Source organism: Bubalus bubalis, chromosome 3, assembly GCF_019923935.1.
Source record: "Bubalus bubalis isolate 160015118507 breed Murrah chromosome 3, NDDB_SH_1, whole genome shotgun sequence".
In the NCBI taxonomy this organism is placed as follows: Eukaryota; Metazoa; Chordata; class Mammalia; order Artiodactyla; family Bovidae; genus Bubalus; species Bubalus bubalis.
The window spans coordinates 151,888,204-151,914,430 of record NC_059159.1 but is presented as its reverse complement, the minus strand read 5'-3'; the positions used below and the strand labels follow the sequence as shown (position 1 = coordinate 151,914,430).

At 39.5% G+C, this 26,227-nt stretch overlaps 2 protein-coding genes across 4 annotated transcripts in view; both read right to left on the bottom strand.

The window, feature by feature from the left end:
* The window catches only part of CAVIN4 (caveolae associated protein 4), a 39,820-nt gene extending 37,523 nt beyond the window's left edge, over positions 1 to 2,297 (bottom strand). For both annotated transcript variants that reach the window (XM_006064061.4, XR_006550102.2), the window contains exon 1: positions 1,529 to 2,297. In XM_006064061.4, coding sequence (XP_006064123.4) covers positions 1,529 to 1,936 — 408 coding nt within the window. In that variant the 5' untranslated portion in view covers positions 1,937 to 2,297. The remainder of the gene's footprint in view (positions 1 to 1,528) is intronic.
* A 151-nt stretch (positions 2,298 to 2,448) lies between these two features.
* TMEFF1 (transmembrane protein with EGF like and two follistatin like domains 1) overlaps positions 2,449 to 26,227 on the bottom strand; it is a 101,288-nt gene continuing 77,509 nt past the window's right edge. The window contains exons 8-10 of one of the 2 annotated variants that reach the window (XM_025282139.3): positions 17,563 to 17,686; positions 7,502 to 7,660; positions 2,449 to 3,562 (exon numbers count right to left, since the gene is read on the bottom strand). In XM_025282139.3, the coding sequence (XP_025137924.2) occupies positions 3,478 to 3,562; positions 7,502 to 7,660; positions 17,563 to 17,686 (368 nt within the window). In that variant the 3' untranslated portion in view covers positions 2,449 to 3,477. The remainder of the gene's footprint in view (positions 3,563 to 7,501; positions 7,661 to 17,562; positions 17,687 to 26,227) is intronic. The other variant, XM_025282140.3, reaches the window with a different exon arrangement.

The following is a 26,227-nucleotide window of genomic DNA, read 5'->3' as shown; positions in this document are numbered from 1 at the left end:
TGGGGTGGGGGCGGTGGCGGGGGAAGAAATGGCAAAGCCCTTCAGATGGCATAGTCCAACCTGCCTACCTCTGAAATCAGCAACCTTCTCTTCTCATTCTTTCTCCTAAATAACCAACAGGCTCTTCACAACAAATCCAAAATACCACTTACTATTCCAGTGTAACCTTATCAGTCAACAGTGGGCTACAAAGAACTGACTAAAGTGTAAAGAATCCCCTGGGGCATTAATGGCCCACATCCCTGGTATCTTACAAATACCCGCCTACATAATCCAACTGTGTTCCTATTTCAATTTGTTTTATTCTTCTAGGCTTTTCCCCTATGCATATGGACATCCATCCATTTAAAAAATACAGCATGATAGCACTACATATATGCACCAGTGAACATCCCCACACACATTCCTGATTTTATGCATACAACAAGTTCTTTGATGTGAAATTTTGAAGCCAAAAGGTTTGTGAATTTTTAAGGTTCTTAACACATACTACCAAAACCACCCTCCAGAAATGTACCAATTAATATTCTACTAGCAGAAAATGAAAGTGCTTGTTATTTCCTATTCTTAAACTCAGAATATGTTTCAGTAACTGTAAATATTTAAGTAGGTGAAAGTGGAATTTTGCTCATTTATTTGGTCTTCTGTGAACTGACTGATAACGACTTTCCAAATTTTCTACCATCGGAGTTCAAGCTTTTCCCTTTTGATCTGTAAGAGTTTTAAAACATATAATAGGTTTTAGGCATTTGCCATGGATGCATTCCTATTTCAAAAAACATGAGGGTCAAGTGCATATAAGACAGGAAGATAGGAACTTAACTAGCTCAATACACAATGCCACATAGAAACTACCATATAAAATCAGCTAAGATTCATTATAATCAAATATAAGGAATTACTTAAGTGACTCCTACACTTGTATAACTGTAAGAAAAAAACAGAACTGTCTGATTGTTCATCAAGAAATACTGTTTTGCTTGTAACTGTGACTTACACATTATTATAATGCAAAAAATTCAATAGACAAATTAATTACTGCAAAGTTTACATTTTACTGTTTAGGGCTTTCCAGGCTCTCCATAGCAAGGGAAAGAACCACACTATGGGGCTACAGGTCCTCAGTTTCTTTTTTTCTTTTCTTCCATACAACAAAGAGGTGTTTTAAACTGGAGGCTTCTTAGCTATCTTCTAGTTCTAACCTTCTCAAAGGCTATGAGAGGGCACCATGCTAATATGGCTAATACCCCAAAAGCGGATTACCAATATTAAGTTTCAAAGGCAAGAAATAGACTCAGCTACGATCCACAGTTCATATTACATGGAATGCTTGAGAAGCTCAAAACACTGACATGATAGTACACCAGTTAACAGAGAAATGGCTTTATCCTGAGATCCCTGCTGATACAGAACTCCACCACACACATGTATACAATAGTCACCATGTGACACTGGAAACTCGGATAGGACATGCTGGCCATTAAAGGATGCAAAAGATTGCAGTCGTTGAGTTAAACACACAGCTTACCTGGAATATGACCACACGGAATTTGTTTTTCTTCATTATTTCTTCTTGCTTAGCTTCAACTTTTTTAACGTGAGTTTGTTGCTTCTCCACCCGGGCCTTCACATCTTTAATGTGAGCACTGACCTTTCGGGTTTTCTCAAACAACTTGTTAATGACATAGCCTGTGTTGCTGTGTGACTGTGAAAACTTGAGCAGGTCAATCTGGACGGACTTGATGGCATTCTCCATCACCCTGTGTCTCTCCTCTATCCTCTTCTGGCTGGCCTGCACGCTGTCCACGATGGCAGCGACTTTGTCCAGCACAGTCACAATGGTGAGAGCGGCATCTTGGTCTTCATCTTCTGTCACATTCGACAGGCGATTCTGGTGGATTTTATCAGCATTTGAAGCCGACCCATTATGCTCCATTTTAATTATTTCTCAGTGAAAGATGTCTTACCACAATCAACTCTGGCACCGAGAACAAAAAGTTAGCTTGATAACAGGCAACAGGGTTGCTTAAAGGGTTGGAAGCCCCACCCCTGGAGGCTGGTCAAGTATTTGTAACTACAAATACCCATACATGACTGTTCTGCAATATGAACCCTCGCAAAGCACTGGGTGCTGTTCCAAACATGCTTACTGACTGACTAAGGGGCTCAAATAAGACTATGTGGGTAGAAGAGGGAAGCTTTTTAAAAAGAAAAGTTCCCTAAAGCCACCGTGTTACTAATATTAAGCCTAGAAGCCAAATAACTAAATAAGCAAACTTTAAGTGATGGGTGAAGCCTTTTGCCTTTAGACAATTTCAAGCATTATTTATAAAAAGCAAATGGGAATTTTGAACAGAAATCTGTTTTTTCCGTTAATCTCACATATTAAATGCACTGATATATCAATATCAAAGAATGCAATAAATAAACACACCAAAACAGAGGCCATATAGTGAAAACATTATATTATAACATGCTTTTCCAAACCAAATATTAAAATTAATATTTTGAACATATTCTTAAATTCTACATGCATACTTCTGAATACCTAAACTACATGTTAAACAGCTGAACACATTCTACTCACACTTCAGATCTTTAAACATCAACAATCTATTAGTATAGCTAGTACTACACAACAAATTTGGATAGAGGTCTGAGATGATTTTTAAGCTCACACAAAGAGCACCAATTGTTAACATCATTTTTGCATTTTATTCACAAACACTGATACCATTGGTTTATTTATCGTAAAACAAATACTCTCTTTAAAAATGAATGTGTATTAAAGTAGCTTAAATGACAGAGTAGGCTTTATTCCAATCTGTTTGTTAAACAGACTATTTTCACAACATCTAAGTCTACTTTTCAGTGATCCGTTTCATCATTGCTACCATATACTTTTAAAAATTAATTCAGAATTATTTTTTCAAAGAGAGAAATGATCAAATTCCAGTCCATACATCTTATAAATATTTTACATCTAGCACACACAACTTTATAGTTCATGCGATAGGCAGTGTCTAAAAAATCAGTTAATAAATCTCAAAAACATTGAAATGTCTAAACACAGTGTCTTCTAGATTTTTTTTGTAAGAAAAGTAATCTGTAAACATCTTTACCTTTAGTTCATGCTTGGTCATTTGCTGTGGTCATTGTGGAAGAAGTGGGTATGACTTTGTAACCATTTGTGAAGTGGTCCATCTTTGCAAAAATATTACATTCCATGGGTAAAGAACAAGTCTTAGAATTACCATGTGGTACAAATTTGTGAAATCAATTTCTGTATTTAAAAACATAAAACAAAGACTACCAAACAGTCCAAAACTGTTGTAGCTGAATATTCTAAATACGAGCCAACAGTACTACACTAAAAATGTCCAAAAATAAGGCCTCTGAAATAAATATTTCCATTCTTTAAAAAAAGACATAATAAATGTACATCACATGGTCAGTGTACATATAAAAGTCACCAGTTCAAACCATTCTGGATGACGTATCTGAAGTAAAATGACCTAGGTTTTGCTTCTGTCGTCGTCCTCTATTATTTTTAGGGCATTTTCTGTTAAGAAAAAAGGAAAATGTCATTTTGTTTAGGGTATTTCAAATGTTTCCAGGTTAATACACATTCCACACATAAAGCCATATTGCATATGATCACATGAAAGGGAAACAGACGCTATTTGATGACAGACCATCATGTCAGACTGCCGCCTTTCCTACAAAGCGGGGAGGTGAGAGGGTTAGACATGCAATGCAGGTGTAAACACAAATGAAACTCACTCCCAGGGTCTCCTACTGCATGTGCATCCCCAAGAGGAATCGCCACTTCTGGCCTGGCAATTACCAAACCACAGTGACTGGTAACATGGAAACTCATGACAGTAGAAAGGATCCTTGCTTATGTACTTTCCCTGAGCATGACAACACCCTCAAAATGATAAGGACAGCTTAGATGAAGAAGAAATCAGGAAGAAATGTGCTTATTAACCTCAAATCAGAAAATACAGGAAATGCCTAGTTATTTTAGATGGTAACTCAGAAGAAGTCATTTGACACCCTGCTGGGACAAACCACAAAACCCAGGACAGAACTGCAGGGATAAGAGATACTTCTCAGTCGGCTCTCACGGTTCTGTGCATGCTTCTCTGCGGTGGTTTAAAGCCTGTCATACCATGTGCCCGCCCACTAGAATGTAAACGCAATCAGCTCTCACTGTGCACAAAGTGCTATATACTACACAACATGGAATAAAGGAAGCTGGATGAGCTCCAGTAATTCTGAGTTGAGCCTCTGCGGGAAACTAGCTGTGCAACGCCCTTTTTCTATAAGCAAAATATTAAGAGTTGGACTAACCTCTAAAATCTCTTCCAGCAAGAACTTTATAATCTAACGGTAAGAAAGTCTGGAGACGATGAGAACTTCTACCCTAAAGTTCCAGGTTTTTACTCATTTTCCAAGAGCACTACTTTGTCTTGATGTAAAAGCTTGATGGTAACACTTCCAGTTTACATGCTGTTTTTCACAAATTTTTCCTTATCCTCACAAAAACACTTGGAGGTAGACAGGGCTGGAATCAACTCCATTTCACACATGGGAACACCGATTGAGAGGGACGGCAATCTTCCTCAACTGTCACAAACTCACCGTGACACTGGACAAGTTCCTGAGACCATGGGTTTTTTTCATCTACACAATAAGGGGGTTCAGCCAAGGTGATATTCAACATGAAAGAAGATGCCAAGCCTAAGAGAAGAAAATTTCACTCCTGCAGTCTTGATAAATGTGTCAGTGGGAACATCCCTTTAAAGGAAGATTCCTCACATGTAACAGTCACCACAGGATAAGTGAACAGCTGTCGCAATCGACTGTGTGGGAGAGACACTCCTTAAAAATGCAGTGCAGGTCAGTCCATGTGCATAATTATAATATGCTCAATCCAAGGGAGCAAGACATTCGAGGGGTGAAAATGCCATAATAAAAAGGCCTCAGGAAGAGATCTATGATAAATTCAATGAGATGACCCTTCAGACATAGAGACAGAGGGTAGTGAATACACTGTAACAGTTAAAAATAAATATAAGGCAATGCCTATGTGTCTGTGAAGGCAGCAAATGGACTTGGGATATAAACTGCTGCTGCTGCTGCTGCTAAGTCGCTTCAGTCACGTCCAACTCTGTGTGACCCCATAGACAGCAGCCTATCAGGCTCCCCCGTCCCTGGGATTCTCCAGGAAAGAACACTGGAGTGGGTTGCCATTTCCTTCTCCAATGCATGAAAGTGAAAAGTGAAAATGAAGTCACTCAGTCATGTCCGACTCTAGCGACCCCATGGACTGCATGCAGCCTACCAGGCTCCTCCGTCTATGGGATTTTCCAGGCAAGAGTACTGGAGTGATGGGATATAAACTAGAGGTTACTAACTTGAATTCCCTGGTAGCTTAGTTGGTAAAGAATCTGCCTGCAAGACAGGAGACCAGGTTTAACCCCTGGGTCGGGAAGATCCCCTGGAGAGAAATGCTGCACTCCAGTATTCTTGCCTGGAGAATCCCATGGACAGAGGAGCCTGGCGGGCTACAGTCCATGGGGTCGCAAGAAACAGACACGACTTAGTGACTAAACCACAACCACCACTAATTTAAAAACTACCTGCAAGGTAATTTTAATTTAGTAGCTGAAGATTATGGCACAGTGAGAATTGAGGCAAAGAGCTGGACAAAACGCTGGACAGGACTGACAAAAGGGCTTAACTATCTCTCTGCTCTTGGGTGAAGTTTTCCCAACCTAGGGCACCAGTTTCCTCACTTCTCTAGAATGAAGGGGTTGAATACAAAGTAACTTCTTGCTGACTCTAACATGCTTGGATCTTGAAGATCTTTAAGGAACTAAAAATCACTGGGCCTCAAAATCTTCCCTTACCTTTACCTTATTACCTTCTTTCATTCACCTTCCAAATCATCTGTTATTCCACTTCTGCTTTACTCTAATAAAGTCCTAAATGGTCTTCCAAAACCTCACATTTTCTCTCCAATAAATTTTTCAGATGACACACAGAACTGATGCCCTGGGAAAATGATTCACACCAAGTCCCTCCCCTGTTGCAAAACCCTGAACTGCTACAAAACCAAGTCTGAATCGCACTCCCACAGGAGGATCATACTTAGCAAATGTACCTCCCAAGATGACTTAACATGGACCCCCCTCTTCTTGGTGGTTCCATGGCAAGAGGAATGGTTTAGCAATCAGGCAGCACCGAATCCAAATCCAGACCCTTTCACTTACTAGCTGGAGAACCACAGGCAAACTGCTTCACCTCTGAGCCCATGTTAAACAGCCACAGGCAGCCCTGATGTTACATGGTGGGTTTATTTTTTCTATATTCTCTTTCTGCTGTCATTATTTTTTATAACATTATGTCCCTACTTTAATCTACTGCCCAATTTCATATTCAGTAGTCTTGCCTAAGGGCAGATCATCTGTTCTATAGAATAAAGTCCACTGGCTTTCAGCACTTGTATTTTATGAAAAATATGTTATTCAGAGAAGAGTTTTTCATCATTGCTAGATTTATCATTTTAGCTCCAGATGGCTGAGACCACAGAAGGTCTGGCTTTTCCCCAGACTTCAGATAGAAAAGCCATAAATCCATTATGGCCTGCCAATATCTACACTTGATATAGCCCAACCCTCAGCCCAGAATGATGCAGAAATGTATAGAGATGATGTTTATGGGAGTCTAAACCAAACTGAAAGGAGGTAGGAAGAGGTAAGCAAGAAGAAAAGACCTTAGACTCAGAAGCATAAAGATGAACAAGATGAAAACTTAATTTTCTTTGAGTTCTCCAAGGTCCAGTTCAGTCTGACTTACATATTTCCACTCAGCCTAGAAAACACCTCTTTTTAGGCCAACTGTACTCCAAGTATGTCCTTTACTTTGGGGTTCAGTTATGATAAACTCCCAATGGTTTTAGTTATGATAGAGTATTTTAAAGTTTACTACTTATAACTGTATTCCAGAAAATGAAGTAATGCTAAGACAACATATTTAAAAAGCAGTTTTCTTTAACCTCTGATTTCTTCCCTTCTTGTATTTACTATAGATAAAGTATATTCTTAGGGCACAAGACCCAGTCAATTCTGCAGGACTTAGAAAGTTCCTGCCTGGCTCTTCAATGCATATGCAGACCATCCTGCTACCATCACTGTCCCGGAAAGTGATGCTTAAAGCGGACACACAGTTCTAAGATCTCAAAATTCCTTTATGCCACTGAGTACCCTCAGGCTTCCTCTGCCTGAGCCTAGATCTGCCTGTAACCCTGGGAATGAGTTCTTGACCAAATTCTAAAGCAGCACAATGGGGAGAGGGCTTAAGAGAACTAATTCTAGGATTTCTTCCTAATAGACTGGTAGATGTCAAGTCCCCATTATTTTGAGTGCTTCAGGATTCTTTAATAGCCACCCAGCTCTAATTGAAAGTTGGTATTTTGTAGGCCATTACCTACCTGGTTATGCACATGACAATTGCTACTATAATGGCAATCTGTACAGCTCCAATAATTGCTGCTATAAGAACATGAGTGAGCTTTTGCCTACTTGGCACTACATACAGAATACTAAAGTCTGTCTTTTCACAGTGCTGTCCAGTGTAACCAGATTCACATCTGAAAAGGGGGAGAAAGAAAAAAAGGACTCCTATGAGATTTATAAACTTCAGTAATTCCAGGTTTTAAAATGAAAACATACAAAAGAATGATAAACAGAAACAGCAAATCAGGCACTCTCCCACCATCTGAAAAAACACTGCCATTATTGTATTTCCTTATACTCTTTTGGATACGACTATTTTACAAAGTGCTTCTTGCACTTATCATCATATCACTTTAATTTAAAAGCTGCTAAGTAGTCTTTGTTACTGCCATTTAAAAATGGATTCACAATATCCCATTCAGTGGCTAAAATACAGCAAACTTACCTATTCCTTGCTTTTAGACATATCAGCTATTTTCCATCTTTCAGAATTATGAGTTAGGTGTGGGGGATATGATGACTGTGCGTTCTATATTTAGTGTTATCCCTTAGGCTAGGTACTTCAAGTGGGATTACTGAATAAATAGTTTTATAGACATTTACAGTTCTCTGAACGTAACACCCAATTATATTCAAGACACTTCTCAGTGTACATAATATAATCATGTAAAGAACAAGGGGAAGAGATGAAAATAAGTTGTTAATGACAGAAACAGAGCTAAGCAGTCAAGTAGGTACAAATCTTAGAAATTATCTGAATTCCAATTAAGAGTAAACAAAAAGGCAACAACATCAGCTGATGATAATTTGACAGGGATAAACATTTAAAATACTTAATAGAAAACTCACATTTTTTAGTTGACAGAAGGACAGAAGTGAAATGTGTAAATTCGCCAGCTTTCAGTTAAAACTGATTAATAAAACATTAGAAGTCTAAGGATAGAGTATTTATTAATGTCCCACATTTCATTACAGAAAAATAATTTTTAATAAAAACACATAGAGCAAGGGGCTTTCCTGGTGGCTCAGAGAATAAAAAAAAAAAAAAAGAATCTGCCTGCTATGCAGGAGACCCGTGTTCAATCCCTGGGTTGGGAAGATCCCCTGGAGAAGGAAACAGCAACCCACTCCAGTATTCTTGTCTGGAGAATCCCATGGACAGAAGAACCTGGTGGGCTATAGTCCATAGGACCACAAACAGTCCGACATGACTGAGCAACTAACACACACATATGCACAGCAAGAAAGAAACCCGAAAGCACAGGAACAGGAAGCCAGAGGAACCTGAGTCCACACCTCCTACCCTTGGGGGCCCCAAACACCTGCCAGAGGTTCCATACTGGTTCTAAGCTTCCTAGCAGACAAAAATAGCAGTTTGGCAGATACATAGATCACAAACATAACTGAGAGCACAGAAATACACCTTTACATCTATGGTCAACTGATACCTGGAAAGGGAGCTAAGATAATTTGATGCAGAACAGTCTTTTCAACAAATGGTGCTGGGACAACTGGACATCCACATACAAAAGAATAAGAGTCGGACCTCTTCCTCATAGCATACACAAAAATTAATTCAAATGGATCACCGATCTAAATGCAAGAACTAAAACTATAAAACTCTTGGCGGGGGGAAGAAAGTAAATATTCATGACCTTAGATGAGGTATGATTTCTTCATACACCATCAAAAGCACAAACAATAACAAAGTTAAACTAGGCTAAATCAAAATTACATCTTTTGTACATAAGGACACTATCAAGAAAGAAACTGAAAAGATAACCCACAGGAGAAAATTTCTGCAAAGTATGAATCTGACAAGAGATTTGTATCTAAAGTATATAAAAAACTATTAAAACTCATTAACAAAAAGAGGGAAAAAATACAAAATAGACAAAAGATCTGAACAGACATTTCTCCAAAAAAGATAGATAAATGACAAATAAGCACTAATATCATTAGTCGTCATGGAAATGCAAATCAAAACCACAATAAGATGTCTAGCATACCCACTAGGAATCAAAAAGCCAGAAAATGACAAGTGTTGTCAAGGATTCTGCAGGGAACATAAAAATGATGCAGCCACTTTTAAAAACATTCTGGCAGTTCCTCAAAAAGTTAAATACAGAGTTAGCATTTGGCCCAGCAACTCCTAGGCATTTACCCAGTGGAACTGAAAACACATGTCCACACAAAAACTTGCAAACAATTATTCAAGGGAGCATGATCCGTAATAGCCAAAAGTGGAAACAGTCTAATTATTTTTCAACTGGTAAGTGGATTAAAAAATGTGGTATTACCCATCTAATAAAATATTGTTCAGCCACAAAAAGGAACAAAATATTGATACACACCACAACATGAATAAATCATGTAACAGTATGCTAAGTCAAAGACAGACAGACACAGACCACACACTGTATGAATATAATCTATTGAAATGAAATGTCCAGAACAGATAAATCTACAGAGACAACGAGTATCGGTGGCTGGCTAAGGCCAAGGAGGATGGGGAGATTTGGGGGTAAAGGGCATAGTTTCTTCAGGCTGATGAAATGCAGACTGGCTGCAGTGGCTGCACAGCTCCGTGAATGTACGAAAGCCACTGGGTAAAGGAAAGAAGTGGGGCGGGAGCTGAGAGGTGAGGGAAAAGGGAGAGAGAGAAAATCACGGACATAAAATACCATCTCCACAAAACGAAATCAAGCCAGTTGCTCAAAAGAATAACAGTATCTGGACAAATACATGTAACAGAATGAGACTAGAGTATTTCTTCACGCCATACAGAAAAATAAACTTAAAATGGATCAAAACTAAATGTAAGACTTGAAAATCATGAAACACCTAGAAGAGAACACAGGTAGAACACGCTTTGACATAAATAATAGCTATATTTTTTTAATTTGTCTCCCAAGGCAAAAAAATAAAAGCAGAACTAAACAAATGGGATCTAATTAAACTTAAAATCTTTTGCACAGCAAAGGAAACCATAGACAAAACAAAAAGACAACCTACTGAATGGAAGAAAATTTTGCAAATGATATTACTGATAAGTAGTTAATATCCAAAATATATAAACAGCTCATATAACTCAGTATCAGAAAAACCACCCAATCAAAAAATAGGCAGAAGACCTGAATAGACTTTTTTTTTCAAAGAAGACATACAGAGATGGCTAATGAAAAGATGCTCAACATTTTACTAAGATACCATCTCACAGCTGTCAGAATGGTTATCATCAGAAAGTCCACAAATTACAAATGTTGGCAAGAACATGGACAAAAGGGAACCCTTGTACATACTACTATTGTTGGAATGTAAACTGGTGCAGTCACTACGGAAACCAGTAAGATTCCTCAAAAAACTGAAAACAGATCTACCTAATGACCCAGAAATTCCACTCATAGGCATATATTCAGAAAAAACAAAAACACTAACTTGAAAAGATACATACATCCCAATGTTCAGGGCAGCATTATTTACAATAGCCGAGATACTAAAGAAACCCAAGTGTCCACTAACAGACAAATGGATAAACACACATACACACAATGGACTATTCCTCAGCCATAAAAAATAATGGAATTCTGCCATCTGCAGCAACATAGATGGACCTAGAGAATATTACGCTTAGCGAAATGTCAGACAAATACTGTATAACACCACTTTTTTGTGAAATCTAAAAATTAAAACAAAGAATGCATATAGCAAAAAAGAAACAAACTCACAAATATAGGAAACAAATAGTTGTTACCAGTGGGGAGGCAGAAGGGAAGAAAGCAAGATAGGGGTACAGGATTAAGAGAGACAAACTACTATATATAAAATAGATATGCCACAAGTATACTGTACAGCACAGAGAATTATAGCCATTATTTTGTAACAACTTTTAATGGAGTATAATCTATAAAAATACTGAATCACCATGCTGTATACTTGAAACTAATACTGCAAACCAACTATATTTCATTTTTAAAAAACAAATCAGTTGCTATTTTTATTAAATTTAAGGGAACTTGATCTCATAAGTCCTCATATAAAGAGGGTACTTTCCAGGAATTTCCTTGCAATCCAGTAAAGACTCAGGGCTTTCACTGGCATGAGTTCAACCCCTGGTCGGGAAACTAAGATCCCCACAAGCGACACAGCCTGGTCCCCCAGCCCCAGAAAGGGTACTTTCTCATCCAGAGAGCATCATCCTCAACAATACAGCTATAATAAATTCAACAATATAATGAAGTCTCATAGGATTTTCTAAAAGAATATATTTCATGGCAGGCTAACAGCCCAAAGTCAAAGCTCAGTGAAATAAAAATAGTTCCACAGGGAGCTATAACAATGTCCTAGATACGCAGCTGACAATTAAGCTTAATTCAAAAATTAAAGGTCAGAGTATCAGAAAGAATGTACAGACCATGTTTCACTCATGCAGGTCCCCCTGGACATCATTCCTGCACCTGACTATTGGGTTATACTCTCCAATACCTGGAGTATTAAATTCCAGGTTAGCACTACTTCCTCTGTTGCTGATTAAAGGCAGATCCAGGGATCTGGTTCTCTCTTGCCTGTTCTTTCATGTCCACACCCTCCATGGTAATCTCATCATGCCCACAGCCTCACGGGCTGACTCATTCACTCGTATATTCAACCTACTTACCGAGCACCCGACATGTGCCAAGTACTGAGGTGGGCATGTGGGATACAACAGGGAACAAAGATCCCTGGCTTGTTTATCGTCCAGTAGGGGAGGGAGGGTCAATAAACACAATAAGCAAATTAAACGGTTATGTTAGAAGGTAGAATTAACAGAGAACAAAGAGAAAGAATTAAGGGGTATCATGAGTGCCGGGTATAGGCCAGGAAGGGAGCCCTGCAACTTTAAGGAAGATGGTCAAGGCAAGCTTCAGGAAGAGACATGTGAGTAAAGATGTGAAGGGGGTCAGGGAGTTTGCTGTGTGGACAAGTGTGAGGAGAGCATAACAGGCAAAAGAAGAATCAGTGCAAAGGCCCTGAGGTGGGTGCATGAGTGCACGGTGTGTCCAAGCAAGTGTGGCTGGAATGGTCCAGCCAAAGGGAAGGAGAGGACCAACAGAGAGAGGTGAAGGGGCCCGCCTGTGAAGGGCTCCTCACTCGGGAGGTGAAGGAGCCGCTGGAAGGGCATTAGCAAAGGAAAGCCAAGAGCTGACTTTTATTTTAAAGTCTCACTCTGGCTGCTGTTTGAATATGGGATATTTAGGATACAATCAGGAAGGCTAATGCATAATGCCAGAGGGGAAAAATGGTGCCTGGACTAGGAGTAGCGGTGATGATGAGAAGTCATCAGATGCTGGATATATTCTGAAACGGAGCTAACAGGACACCTGAAATGACTAAATGTGGAGTATAACAGAGAGACAAGTCAAAGTCATATCAGAGGTGTTTTGTGTAAACCAGAGAAAAGATGAAGTCAGCATCAACTGAGATGGAGAAGTTAGAGGTAGAACAGGTTTAGGAGAGGGAGGGCAGATCCAGAGATTAGCTTAGGTTCTATTGAGCTTAAGGTGTTAGATGCTTATGTGAAAAAGGGCAGAGAGGGAAGAGTCCCAGGTTGCGAGAGTGGCCTGGGGGTCATCAGCGTACATCATGTAAAGCCCTGATGCTGGATGGAGTCACTAAGGAAGAGAACCAGGGCTGGGCCCTGGCAGCACGCCAACACTGAGAGACCAGGAAGCAAAAGAGGACCCAGGCAAGAAGGCTGAAAGAAAAGCAGCCAGTAAGGAAGGAGAAAGGAGGAAGGAGAGCGTAATCCCTTAACCAAGTGAAGAATGTCTATCACAGAGGAGGTTGGACGCCACTGATCATTCAAAAGCCAATTGAGACTGAGAAACTGACTGATGAATTTAGCAACAAGAACAGTCTCAGTGAAGTGCTGGGGAGCAAAAGCTCACTGGGGTGAATTCATGAGATAGGAAGTGAGAAACTGGAGACAGACTACAGACAACTATTTCCAGTTTTTCTACAAAGCAAAGGACAGAAATGGGGCCACAGCTGATAGAAGTGACAGTGAGAAATACTTTTCAAGATAAAAGAAATAAAAAGTAACTTATAAATGTATAAAAATATATGAATAAAACAATATATGGTAAGAAGAAAAATGGGGAGCACTGCTGGCAGTGATAGTAAAAAGCCTGTGAATGTTTTCGTCATACTCCTTCAGTTTGCTCATTGAACTTGGAAACAAGATCATTAACTGAGAATGAGGATGAGAGGAGGTGTTGACAGTCTGAAGAGAGGGTGGATGGTAAAAGCAGCCATTTTATCTAGGAGAGGAGGATGAAGGACCGCAGTTATAGAGTGACTGCCAGCAGCATGCAGGGCCCGCTGAGTATAAAGGTGCATAAGACCAGTTAAAGCCTGGTAGGTGTAGGTATGCAGCAGGCGGGAAGCTGGAACGAACCAGGATGATGGTTTTGTCAAGTGACTGTATGATGAAGCAAGGGAGGGACTACAAGGATTGACCACGGAATTAAGCTGAGTAAGGAGGCAATGAGGATATGCACTGAAAAGGTGAGAGATTAATCACCTGGAGGCCCTGGGGTGGAAGGACTGCTGTAGGAATTAGATGGGATATGCTAAAGACCTCTGCCAACAAAGGCCCATATAGTCAAAGTTATGGTTTCTTCCAGTAGTCATGTACGAATGAGAGTTGGACCATAAAGAAGGTTGAGTGCCAAAGAATTGATGCTTCTGAACTGTGGTGCTGGAGAAGACTCTCGAGATTCCCTTGGACTGCAAGGAGATCAAACCAGTCAGTCCTAAAGGAAATCAATCCTGAATATTCATTGGAGGGACTGATGGTGAAGCTGACACTCCAATATTTTGGCCACCTGATGAGAAGAGCTGACTCACTAGAAAAGACCCTGATGCTGGGAAGGAGTGAACCCAGGAGGAAAAGGGGATGACAGAGGATGAGATGGTTGGATGGCATCACCAACTCAATGGACACGAGAGTTTCAGCAAGCTCTGGGAGATGGTGAAGGACAGCGAAGCCTGGCGTGCTGTAGTCCATGGGGTCGCAAAGAGTCAGACACAACTAAGCGAATGAACAACGCTAAAGATGGAATGATTCTCAAATACATCTTCAATGTGCACCTGTCTCATGAGTTCCAAAACCACAGATACCCAGGAGCCTACTAGATAAGTGGATGCCCCACAGACACTTGAGATCAAGCATTATTAAGCTCAGTACATCATGTCCCCCCAAACCTCCATTCTCCTCCCTCTATTTCCTTTCCCTCCTCAATTTTGCATCAGCTAGAAACCCAGGAGACTCTCTTGACTCTTTCCTCCCATGACCCTCCACCAACTCCCACATTCCCATCCTCATACCCAACCAGCCACCAAAACCTCTGGAGTCACCACCTGTTTTCTCTCTACAACTCATGTCCTCATCTCAGTCCCACTGTAAGTCCTTTACTTGGTTCAGGCTCTCACTCCTCCCTAACCTTCAGTCTTCTAATCCATTTTTCACCTAGCTACCCGGATGGCTTTCAGATCTGCCCATATCTTTCTTATTTAAATCCTTAAATGGTTTCTAGCTTTAAAATAAAGGACATGGGAATTCCCTGGAGGTCCAGTGGTTAGGACTCTGTGCTTTCTGTATGGGCTTGGGTTCCATCTCTGGTTGGGGAACTAAGATCTCACAAGCCATGCAGTGTGGCCAGATTAATTAATTAATTAAAGGACAATCTCCTGGTATGGCACAAATGTCCCCATAAGACCTGCCCCCCCTCCCACTTAAGGTTGAAGAGCTTTCTTGAAGTCTCAAATCATCTCATATATATCTATGTATGATAGCATTTTTCATATAGTATTACATTTAAATTACTATTTGTCAGTTGCTGCCACCAGACTAAGTTTTTCTGAAGGCTGGATCTCTGTCATATTTGAACTTGAGACCCCAGGGTCATGTAGGATTTGGTACAAAGTAGGCAAAGAGTCAGACACGGAGTAGTGACTGAACAACAACAAAGGCAATAAATAAACAAATTAATGGTGATATAATGCTAAAAGATTTTAACCTAATAACAGGACTGTGGCTAAAGGGTGTTCATCCCTGCCTGTTTACTGCTACTAAACAAATACACCTACCAGTAGAAATCCATGTGATGCCAAGGCCTGGTTCTTGTGGACACTGTAGATGCTTAGACAAAAGACAAAGATCAACTGCTTTTTGGAGTTACAATATGCAGAAAAGAGATTCTTTGGCATTTAAGAAACACCTCTGGTCTGAAGAAGAAGGAAGAGTTGGCCACCATCACATGTCATTCAAAAAATATTCACTGAGTAGCTACTGGGAGAGGCCGTATGCCAGGCACTGGGGAGACAATGGTTAGCAAACCAGAGTCCCTAACCTAACAGTTCGAATAGCCTAGTAATATCAATATTGTCAATATCAATATCCATTGCTATTTATTAAATACAGATTGCATAACAGGCATTGTGATAAGTATTTTGCATATATTAACACCACTAGGAAATAAGTACCATTATCATTTTTTTTAATTGGAGGATAATTACTTTACAATATTGTGTTGGCCTCTGCCATACATCAACATGAATCAGCCACATGTATACGTATGTCCCCTCCTTCCTGAACCCCTCTACCCCTCCTCCCATTTCCCTTTCCATCCCACCCGTCTAGGTTGTCACAGAGCACTGGGTTGTGCTCCCCATGTCACCCAGCAAATTTTCACTTGCTATCTGTTTTACATATGGTAATGTATGCGTTGCCATGCTGCTCTCTCAATTCATCCCGTCCTCACCTCCCCGACTGTGTCCACAGGCCTGTTCTCTATGTCCGCATCTCCACTGCCCTGCAAATAGGTTCATGAGGCTTAGACATCAACCTCTCCTTCCCTCCCTTTTAGGTATCTTAAAAGACACCCTACGCTCAGAGGTCAACATGATCTGAACTTCTATTGCAGTATGTATGTCACTATGAGACAAGTGTAAGGAATCCACTGTATGATTTTATTTTGTTCTCCCTTGCATGGCTGTATTTTTTTTTTTTTTTTTTTAATGTACAGGCAAAGGGGTAAGGTAGGGGGTGAGGCTGGTGTTAGCTCCTTCAAAGACAAGGAAACCATTCAATTAGAAGGAAGCTGAAAGCTTAACAAAGAACTCTTAATAACCATTAAAACAATTTACAGTGTTTTGTTTTATTTTTTTAAGTAGGAGGAGAATGGGAGGGAGCAGGGTTGGGGAGAAGTCAGGGGAATGGAGTTAAAGAAACAGAGAAACCAGGAGACTTGATTTCACAAGCTTTCTTTTACTCCTTGAGAGAAAGATTCACTGGTCAAACTGCAGCGGGCAGGAGTGAGAAGAATAAGACCAATAGCCCTGTGTTTGCAAACACTGCCTTGACAACTAGACCGACCAGAGGTGGAAGACAAGCTCCCAGAAGCAGCAGCAAGAAGTGTTATCAGTACAGACACGGAAGAGCAAAAGCACTAAGGCCATGAGGGTGAGTATCAGGAAATTCGAGACCTAGTTTTGTCTCAGCTCTATTTACACAACCTCTCTGGAATCACACAGTTGAAGATTCACACCCTTTCTGTCTTCATCCCTCACATTACACCTGATTCTAATCCCCATCCCCTTATTTTGAGAAATATATTAAAACCTTTATTTGAAACTTGACCATAAAGTTTAAGAACGTTCTCAGTTCTTAACACACTCACTCTGTGACAGACTGCCTAAAAATCAAAATAATGTTGGTCTATGGTATAGTTCTATATTAAAAAATACATATAGCATAATATTAAAAAGGTTAAGCCTATCTCAAAACCCTAATAAACATCTGGGTTTTTTTTTTTTGCATATTACTTGCCAGCTTTTTCCAAATGATGCTGCTAATGTATTTTTTTTTAACTCAACTGCAAATAAATACTACCTTTTAGTGATATTTTTAGTCCACATTTCATTGCCTGCTACAGAGCAGTGACCAAAGATGGAAAAAAGGTCTGACCTCTGATCTGGAGGTACTCTGACTTACCTACAAGAAGCCTTCTGAGTAGAATAAATGAATTCACATTTTCCATGGATGCAGTAACCATTGAGGTTTTCAGGGCAAGGCATGTGGTTTCCAATATAAACATCTTCCCTTTGATCACTAGCATCTTAAAAGAACATAAACCAGGTCAATAAATAATGAAAAGCAAATTGAAAAACATGGACTTTTCAAAGGTTCTAAGACAACAAATAAATTCACCCCTTGCTGGGTAATTTGGGAAGGAAATTTATCAGATAGGAAGCTGGACAAGAACCAAGGTCTCATTATGCCACAAACACAGCAGGTAGACTGTTTCGATTCAAAGCATTTAAAAATATTTGCAGGATGTGACCACTGTGAGCAACTGCTATTTAAAAGCAATCAGAAAAAATAAAAACACTCAACATCTTTGCTATAAAAATAAATATTACTTCCAGAAGAAATCTCACCTCTGTGACAGAGAGATGGGGTATGTAGCAGTGGCTTTTGGGGAACTGACTTACTCTAGCCATTCACCTTGAGGCTATGAAATTGAGGCCAAAGGACACTGGTAAGGCAGAGAACAAGTATGAGATTCTGCAAGTTTAGGGGGAAAGGTTTACTTTGGAATGAAAACTATCAAGCATATTGATTTTTTTCCCAAGTGAAAATAGTTCTGTTCTTTTAAAATTGTTTTTCTTAGTATATGTTTCTGTAAAAAAAAAAAAAAAATTCAAATAATACAGAGAACAAATAAAAAACAAATTTAAAACCACCCCAAATCTCTCTATCCAAAGAGAACCATTGTAAACATATTAATGAATATGTGTTTGGACTTAGGTATACTGACTTGAACTGAATTGGGTTGAACTGACGAAAACAGAAGGGTGGTAAGTAATTCCGCTACCAAAAATGGGAAGAGTCAGGAAGCAAAGATAGAAAAGGGCAGGAAAGAAGAAGGAATGGGGATCCAGTCTTCAAAATCAACGATATTCTTTCATTAATTCATTCTCTATTCCTATGTCTCTTTTCCCCATATACTTGTTGTTTAGTCGCTAAGTCGTGTTAGACTCTGTGACCCCATGAACTGCAGCATGCCAGGCTTCCCTGTCCTTCATTGCCTCCATATACTTACATATGCATACTTATTTACATATTCACACAACCTAGAATGAATTTTTTTTTTTACTTTTTTTCTGGCATTTACCTAATACATTAGTCCTCAGCTCTATGAACCCAGAGTTCCCCAATGTTTACAGGCCTGTCCATGTGTAGGAAAAACTCCCAAGCTTCCTGCCATTTTATAAAATTCCAGCTTACAGATTCTGTGTATTATTCTGTGAATTACAGATTCTTACTAATAATAATCTCACAATAATAATCTCATGTGACCTTGAGCATACCACCCTCTTGAAGCCTGAGATCTCACAACTGTATTATGTGAGATAATTAATGCATGTACAGGCCACTAAACCCACCAGCTCTCTATGTAACACATCATGCACCAGCCAAGACTTATCTCCCCCAAATACACACAAAGTGTTAATATAATCTGAAGAATTATTAATAGAAACAAATTAAGAAGGAATGAAATAAGAGACTATGTGTATATATAGATATCAAAAAGCAAGGGAGAACTGGGAATAGGTGTACCAAGTGTGAAAAAACTGAGAACTGAAAATGCAGGTTTTTCTGGAGATCAAAATTTACATATGAAAGGAGAATCTTTTTGACTATTAATCTTAATGATTATTAAGTTCAAAGATAAGACCTTAACAAGACCAAATTCATGCCATTTTACCTCAAATTTTATGTATTTACCTTGTGCAAATTTATGCATAGAAAGAGAATTAAACTAAGGGGAAATCCAACACAGAAGATCTCAATTTTAAGGGTATCTCTGCTATTTTGTGTAACCTTAATCAAATCATTTCTTCTAAGAGAGCTGAATGAGATCAGAAAAGTCTATCAGTAGTATAATACAGTGGACTTCCCTGGTGGTCCAGTGTTAAGAATCCGCTTGCCAATGCATGTGTTCGATCCCTGGTCCAGGAATATTCCACGTGCTGTGGGGCAACTGACCCACGTACCACAACTCTGATGCCTGTGCACCCTAGAGCCAGTGCTCCAAAACAAGAGAAGCCACTGCAGTGAGAAGCCAGCCCACCACAACTAGAGAAAGCCCATGAGGAGCAATGAAAACCAGCGTAGCCAAAAATAAATAGATAAAATAAATTTTTAAAATAAACCAAACAAAATGTTGATAATTAAAAAAGATGTATAACATAAGACATATACATAATCTTTTATTTTCTAGTAACAGAAAATTTTTTTCTATTTTTAAAAAGAAAAATTTTATTTTATTTCATATTTTTAAAAAGTAGACAAGATAATTTTAATCATATATTTTATTTAACCTAATATATCAAATAAATAGCATTTCAACATATATTCAGATAAATTATGATAGTTTATATTCCTTTTTCTTAAATAGGTCTACAAAATCTGGGGAGCACTTCACACTTACAGGACACCTCAATTCCAACTGGTCACATTCCAAATACTCAACAGTCACATGTGGCCAGCAGCCACCAGGGTAGACAGCACAGAATAGGTGGCTTACTCATTTTTCATTTATTCATCACCCTCCATATGCCAGGGACTCTGCTAGGTGCTGGGATAAAAAAGCAGTTAAGATGGATCCTGTCCTCAAAGGGCTTACAGGGGCTCCTCCAGCTCCCAAACCATAATTATGTGTGGTGGCAAAGAAAGCAAGCCTTCCTCTGGGCTGCTACAATCCTGAGCACCCACTTCTGTGCTAAAATACTCACAACACTGTCATAATTATTTAGGTATTTAAATTGGTCTCTACCATGAGACCATGAACTCCCTGAGGATCTGGATGCCTGTATTATCCATTTCTGTACAACTCCTGACACTTAGACCATAGTAATGTTCTTGCTATGGTTTCAAACCAAGAGTAGTATTCGACCTTTGCAATCAAGCCATGAAGTGACTTGAGGAATGCAACTGTCTCCCACAGTGCTTATCATCCTGCAGCTTCTCAAAACATGGTATTTTCAGGCTGTGATATACCATTAAGTATATAATAATGGGACTTACAGAGACTGAGGTTAAGTACCAGCCTATTGAAATAAAGTTGCATAAAGTATATAATAAACAGACCACATTGGTCCCCAAAAGCTGTGGTAATGTACTAACCTACCATAAGAAAGTCCTAAAAACAGCAAAATAATGCAGAGCTGAAAGTGATCAGAGAATTCAGATGCATGATAGCAATAAGAAAATTAAGAATGGGTTATGAGAAGTGAATAAAGAGTATACCAATAGCATTCACTGAATGATTAATGAAAGAATGTGGTATCAAGCTCTAGACAAAGCAAAGCCATATAAAACTGGACATATCCATTAAGACTTTGAAATCTCTGTCACAGAGTCCAAATTCAGCATTCTGCTCAATGCCAACACTATTCATTCCATTACACTTACATACTATTTCTGTGCACATCCATATGCTCAGCTAAGCTACAGCAGGGTTAAGGGAAAAGTGGTCATAGTCCCTGCCCTCAAGAAGTTTATCATCAACATACACACACAAAAAGCTGAACAACAGAAGAGAAGAGGTCCCACACGATAGCATACAATAAAACACCAAAAGAAAGCTTTATAATACTAAGTGCTATGGAAGTTCACGTTCGAAGGAGAACTTCATTTTAGGCAGAATAACCCAGGGAAGGACTCATAGAGAAGGTAGCACTCAAGTTAGGTCTCAAAGCATGGACAGATTCAGATAGTTGAACAGTAGAAACCAAAAAACAGGTATAAGGTACCTGTTCTCACTCTCAAGAACAAGAGGTAAGTGGACCTAGCAAGAACTGTACATTCAGACTGTGCAAGGGTTTAAGTCAAAGTTGGAAAAATAATTTGAAGTCAGAGCATGGAAAAATTTAAACCTCAGATGAGAAACATTTTCTTAATCATATGGACAAGGAGGACCCAGTTGGAGGCCAACACAAGCAAAGCCATATTTTAAATAAGAAGTTAACTGAGAGTGGTTACCTAGGGCTAGGGCTGATGGTTAGGGGAGAATGGAGAGTGTGACACGGGTGTGAGGTTTACTTTGAGGGTAATGAAAATGATCTAAGATTAGATTATGATGCTAGTATATGTAATGCTAGTACAATCCTGTAAATATACTAAAAGAAAAAAAAACCCACTGAATTACATTATTTAAACAGGTGAACTTAATGTTATGTAAATTGTATCTCAAAAAGCTGTTAAAAATTAATTGGAAGACAAAAGGAAGACAGGATGACCAATTAAGAGGTTACTACACAATCCAAACTCTGGCACTGAAAAGTTCGAGCTCAGCAGTAGGAACAGATAATAGAATCAGGAAAAAAAAAAAAAAAACAGTGTCAAGATGCTTTGGAAAGTAAATGAAACCAGAAACTCAGATGTGTAAGGGTCTTTGGAGGTCATTTGATCTAATGAAGGGATTTCTTTAGTTATAACCCCATGATCCTGTTTCTACTTAAACACGTTCAAAGATAAGGAACTCTTAGTATCGGTTCAGTCCAGTTCAGTCACTCAGTCATGTCCAACTCTTTGCGACCCCATGGACTGCAGCATGGCAGGCCTCCCTGTCCATCACCAACTCTGAGAGTTTGCTCAAACTCATGTCCATTGAGCTGGTGACGCCATCCAACCATCTCATCCTCTGTCGTCCTGTTCTCCAGCCTTCAATCTTGCCCAGGGTCTTTTCATATGAGTCAGTTCTTCACATCAGATGGCCAAAGTATTGGACCTTAAGCATCAGTTCTTCCAATGAATATACAGGACTGATTTCATTTAGGATGGACTGGTTGGATCTCCTCACTGTCCAAGGGACTCTCAAGAGTCTTCTCCAACACCACAGTTCAAAAGCATCAATCCTTCAGAGCTCAGCTTTCTTTATAGTCCAACTCTCACAATCCATACATGACTACTAGAAAAATTATAGCCTTGACTAGACGGATCTTTGTTGGCAAAGTAATGTCTCTACTTTTCAATATGCTGTCTAGGTTGGTCATAACTTTTCTTCCAAGGAGCAAGCATCTTTTAATTTCATGGCTGCAGTCACCATCTGCAGTGATTTTGGAGCCCAGAAAAATAGTCTCTCACTGTTTCCACTGTTTCCCCATCTATGTGCCATGAAGTGATGGGACCAGATGCCATGATCTTAGTTTTCTGAATGTTGAGTTTTAAGCCAACTTTTTCACTCTCCTCTTTCACTTTCATCAAGAGGCTCTTTAGTTCTTCTTCACTTTCTGCTATAAGGGTGGTGTCACCTGCATATCTGAGGTTATTGATATTTCTCCCGGCAATCTTGATTCCAGCTTGTGCTTCATCCAGCCCAGCATTTCTCATGATGTACTCTGCATAGAAGTTAAAGAAGCAGGGTGACAATATACAGCTTTGAAGTACTCCTTTTCCTATTTGGAACCAGTCTGTTGTTCCACGTCCAGTTCTAACTGCTGCTTCCTGACCTGCATACAGATTTCTCAAGAGGCAGGTCAGGTGGCCGGGTATTTCTCATCTCTTTCAGAATTTTCCACAGTTTATTGTGATCCACACAGTCAAAGGCTTTCTTTGGCACAGTCAATAAAGCAGCAGCAGATGTTTTTCTGGAACTCTCTTGCTTTTTCGATGATCCAGCGGATGTTGGCAATTTGATCTCTAGTTCCTCTATCTTTTCTAAACCCACTTTGAACATCTGGAAGTTCATGGTTCACATACTGTTGAAGCCTGGCTTGGAAAATTTTGAGCATTACTTTACTAGCATGTGAGATGAGTGCAACTGTGCGGTAGTTTAAGCATTCTCTGTGACTTCCCTGGTGGCTCGGATGGTAAAGTGTCTGTCTACAATGAGGGAGACCCGGGTTCAATACCTGGGTTGGGAAGATCCCCTGGAGAAGGAAATGGCAATCCATTCCAGTACTATTGCCTGGAAAGTCCCATGGACAGAGGAGCCTGGTAGGCTACAATCCATGGGGTCGCAAAGAGTTGGACACAACTTGGCACTGCCTTTCTTTGGGATTGGAATGAAAACTGACCTTTTCCAGTCCTGTGGCCACTGCTGAGTTTTTCAAATTTGCTGGCATATTGAGTGCAGCACTTTCACACCATCATCTTTTAGGACTTGAAATAGCTCAACTGGAATTCCATCACTTCCACTAGCTTTGTTTGTAGTGATGCTTCCTAAGGCCCACTTGACTTCACATTCCAGGATGTCTGGCTCTAGGTTGGTGATCACACCATCGTGATTATCTGGGTCATGAAGATCTTTTCTGTATAGTTCTTCTGTGTATTCTTGCCATCTCTTCTTGATATATTCTGCTTCTGTTAGGTCCATACCATTTCTGTCCTTTATTGGCCCATCTTTGCAAGAAATGTTCCCTTGGCACCTCTAATTTTCTTGAAGAGATCTCTAGACTTTCCCATTCTATTGTTTTCCTCTATTTCTTTGCATTGATCACTGAGATGGCTTTCTTGTCTCTCCTTGATATTCTTTATATTCTTCAATATAATATAGTTAATTCCAATATTATCAAGTTTTCCTTATATTGAATGAAATCTCTCTTTCATTATCTGTGTGTGGATTTCCCTGTGTCTGTTCATCACCTACCTCACTGCCCACCAATTTTTTTCTTAATGTCAAACTTCCCTAGTTTTACCCTTTATATAGTTTGCAACAACCAACCCACTAACATTTAAGTGTTTAATACAACAGAATTGTCCTCTTTGCTAAAGATGGCTCAATACAGAATTGTGTAAAACAATTTTACTTCAAAAAGAATCAACAAAACATCAATAAACACATCAAAATATGTTCAACATCATTAATCATTGCATCATGTATCCGTACTCAGTCGTGTTGGACTCTTTGCAACCCCAGGGACTGTAGCCTGCCAGGACCCTCTATCTATGGGATTTTGCAGGCAAGAATACTGGAGTGGGTTGCCATTTCCTTCTCAAGGGGATCTTCCCAACCCAGGGATCGAACCCACATCTCTTGTGTCTCCTGCATTGGTAGGTGGATTCTTTACCACTGTGCCACCTGGGAAGCCATTAATCACTAGGGAAATATGAGTGAAAACAAGATAGCACCTTATACCCAAAAGGATGACTACTATCCCCAAACCAGAAAATAACAAGTACTGGCAATGGTAAGAAGAAATGGTAATCCTTGGGCATGGCTGGTGAGAATATGTAACAGTACAGCCACTAGGGAAAACTGTAGGGTGCTTCCTCAAAAAATTAAAAGTAGATATACTATATGATCCATCTGGATATATACTCCCCCCCAAAAAAATGGAAAGCAAGGTCTCCAAGAGACAGCTATATACCTATATTCACGGTAGCATTACTTACAATAGCTAAAACATGGAAGCAACCCAAGTGTCCATTAATGGATAAACAAAATGGATGAGTTGTAAGGAATATTCTACACACTAGGAAATATTCAGCCTTAAAAAGGAAATTAATTCTGACATATGCTATGACACAAACAAACCTTGAGGACATTATGTTAACTGAAGCCAGGGACAAAAAGACAAATACTGCATAATTTCGACTTATATGAGTTATGTAGAATAGTCAAAATTATAGCAACAATCAGCAGAACGGTGGTTATAAGGGCAGAGGGGAGGGGGAAATGAGTTATTGCTTAATGGCTGTAGTTTCAGTTTCACAGGATGAAATCATTTCGAGACTTGGATGCTGTGACGGTGGCACAGCATCATGAATTTATTGAGCACCACCAGCCCGTACACTTAAAAAAAGATAGCACACGGTGTTGTTATATATATTTCACAACTTTAAACACTAAAAGAAAAACTCTGTATGAGCCTAATGACAGGAGGCTCAGTAGAAAGAATGTAGTAAACTGAGTTCAAATTGAGATCTCCAGTCCTCCAAAATGTATTTATTAAGCACCTATCGTGTCCCAGGCAAGACAGTAGTTCCTGGAAGTTCAGGCAAAGCAGTACAAGCTAAATGTAGGTGTAAAGACCCACAGGTAGCTGAATATATGAAACTAGTTCTTAGAGAAAGAGTAAAGCTAGAGTATAAGTGTTCACCAAGGTGGTAGCTGAGAGTAGATTAAATATTCTGAAGAAAATTGGAGAGAGCATGCACGAGAATGGAATTCTGGAATAGTTGTCATGAAAAAGAAAGAGCACCAGGGCTTAGTGTCAGAAAGGCTGAACTCTGGTCGCTGCTCTGCCATTCTACATGAGCCACAGTTTCAGCTTCTTCATCTGCAAAATGGTGGTAACATGACTGTGATAAGGATTAAATACGTGCAAGCAACTGGCACACAGTAGCGTACTTGATTAAAAACTGTTGGAAGGATGACCAGCCTACTGTCGCTTATGAGCCACATTAAACAACAGTGGACAGGCAGACTTACCAATGGTAAGAACCTTTAGCACAGCCAGGCTACTAACGATGAAATTAGGAAAAAACACCATAATAACATCGATAAGGAATTCAGTGACAGCATTTAATGCTCAAAGTAATCCTAAGCAGTAGGTATTACTGCCCCTGCTTCACCGATGTGATCACTGAGGCTCAGAGAAATCAGGCCACACTGCCTGATTTGATCCACAGCATGGACCAAGTCTGA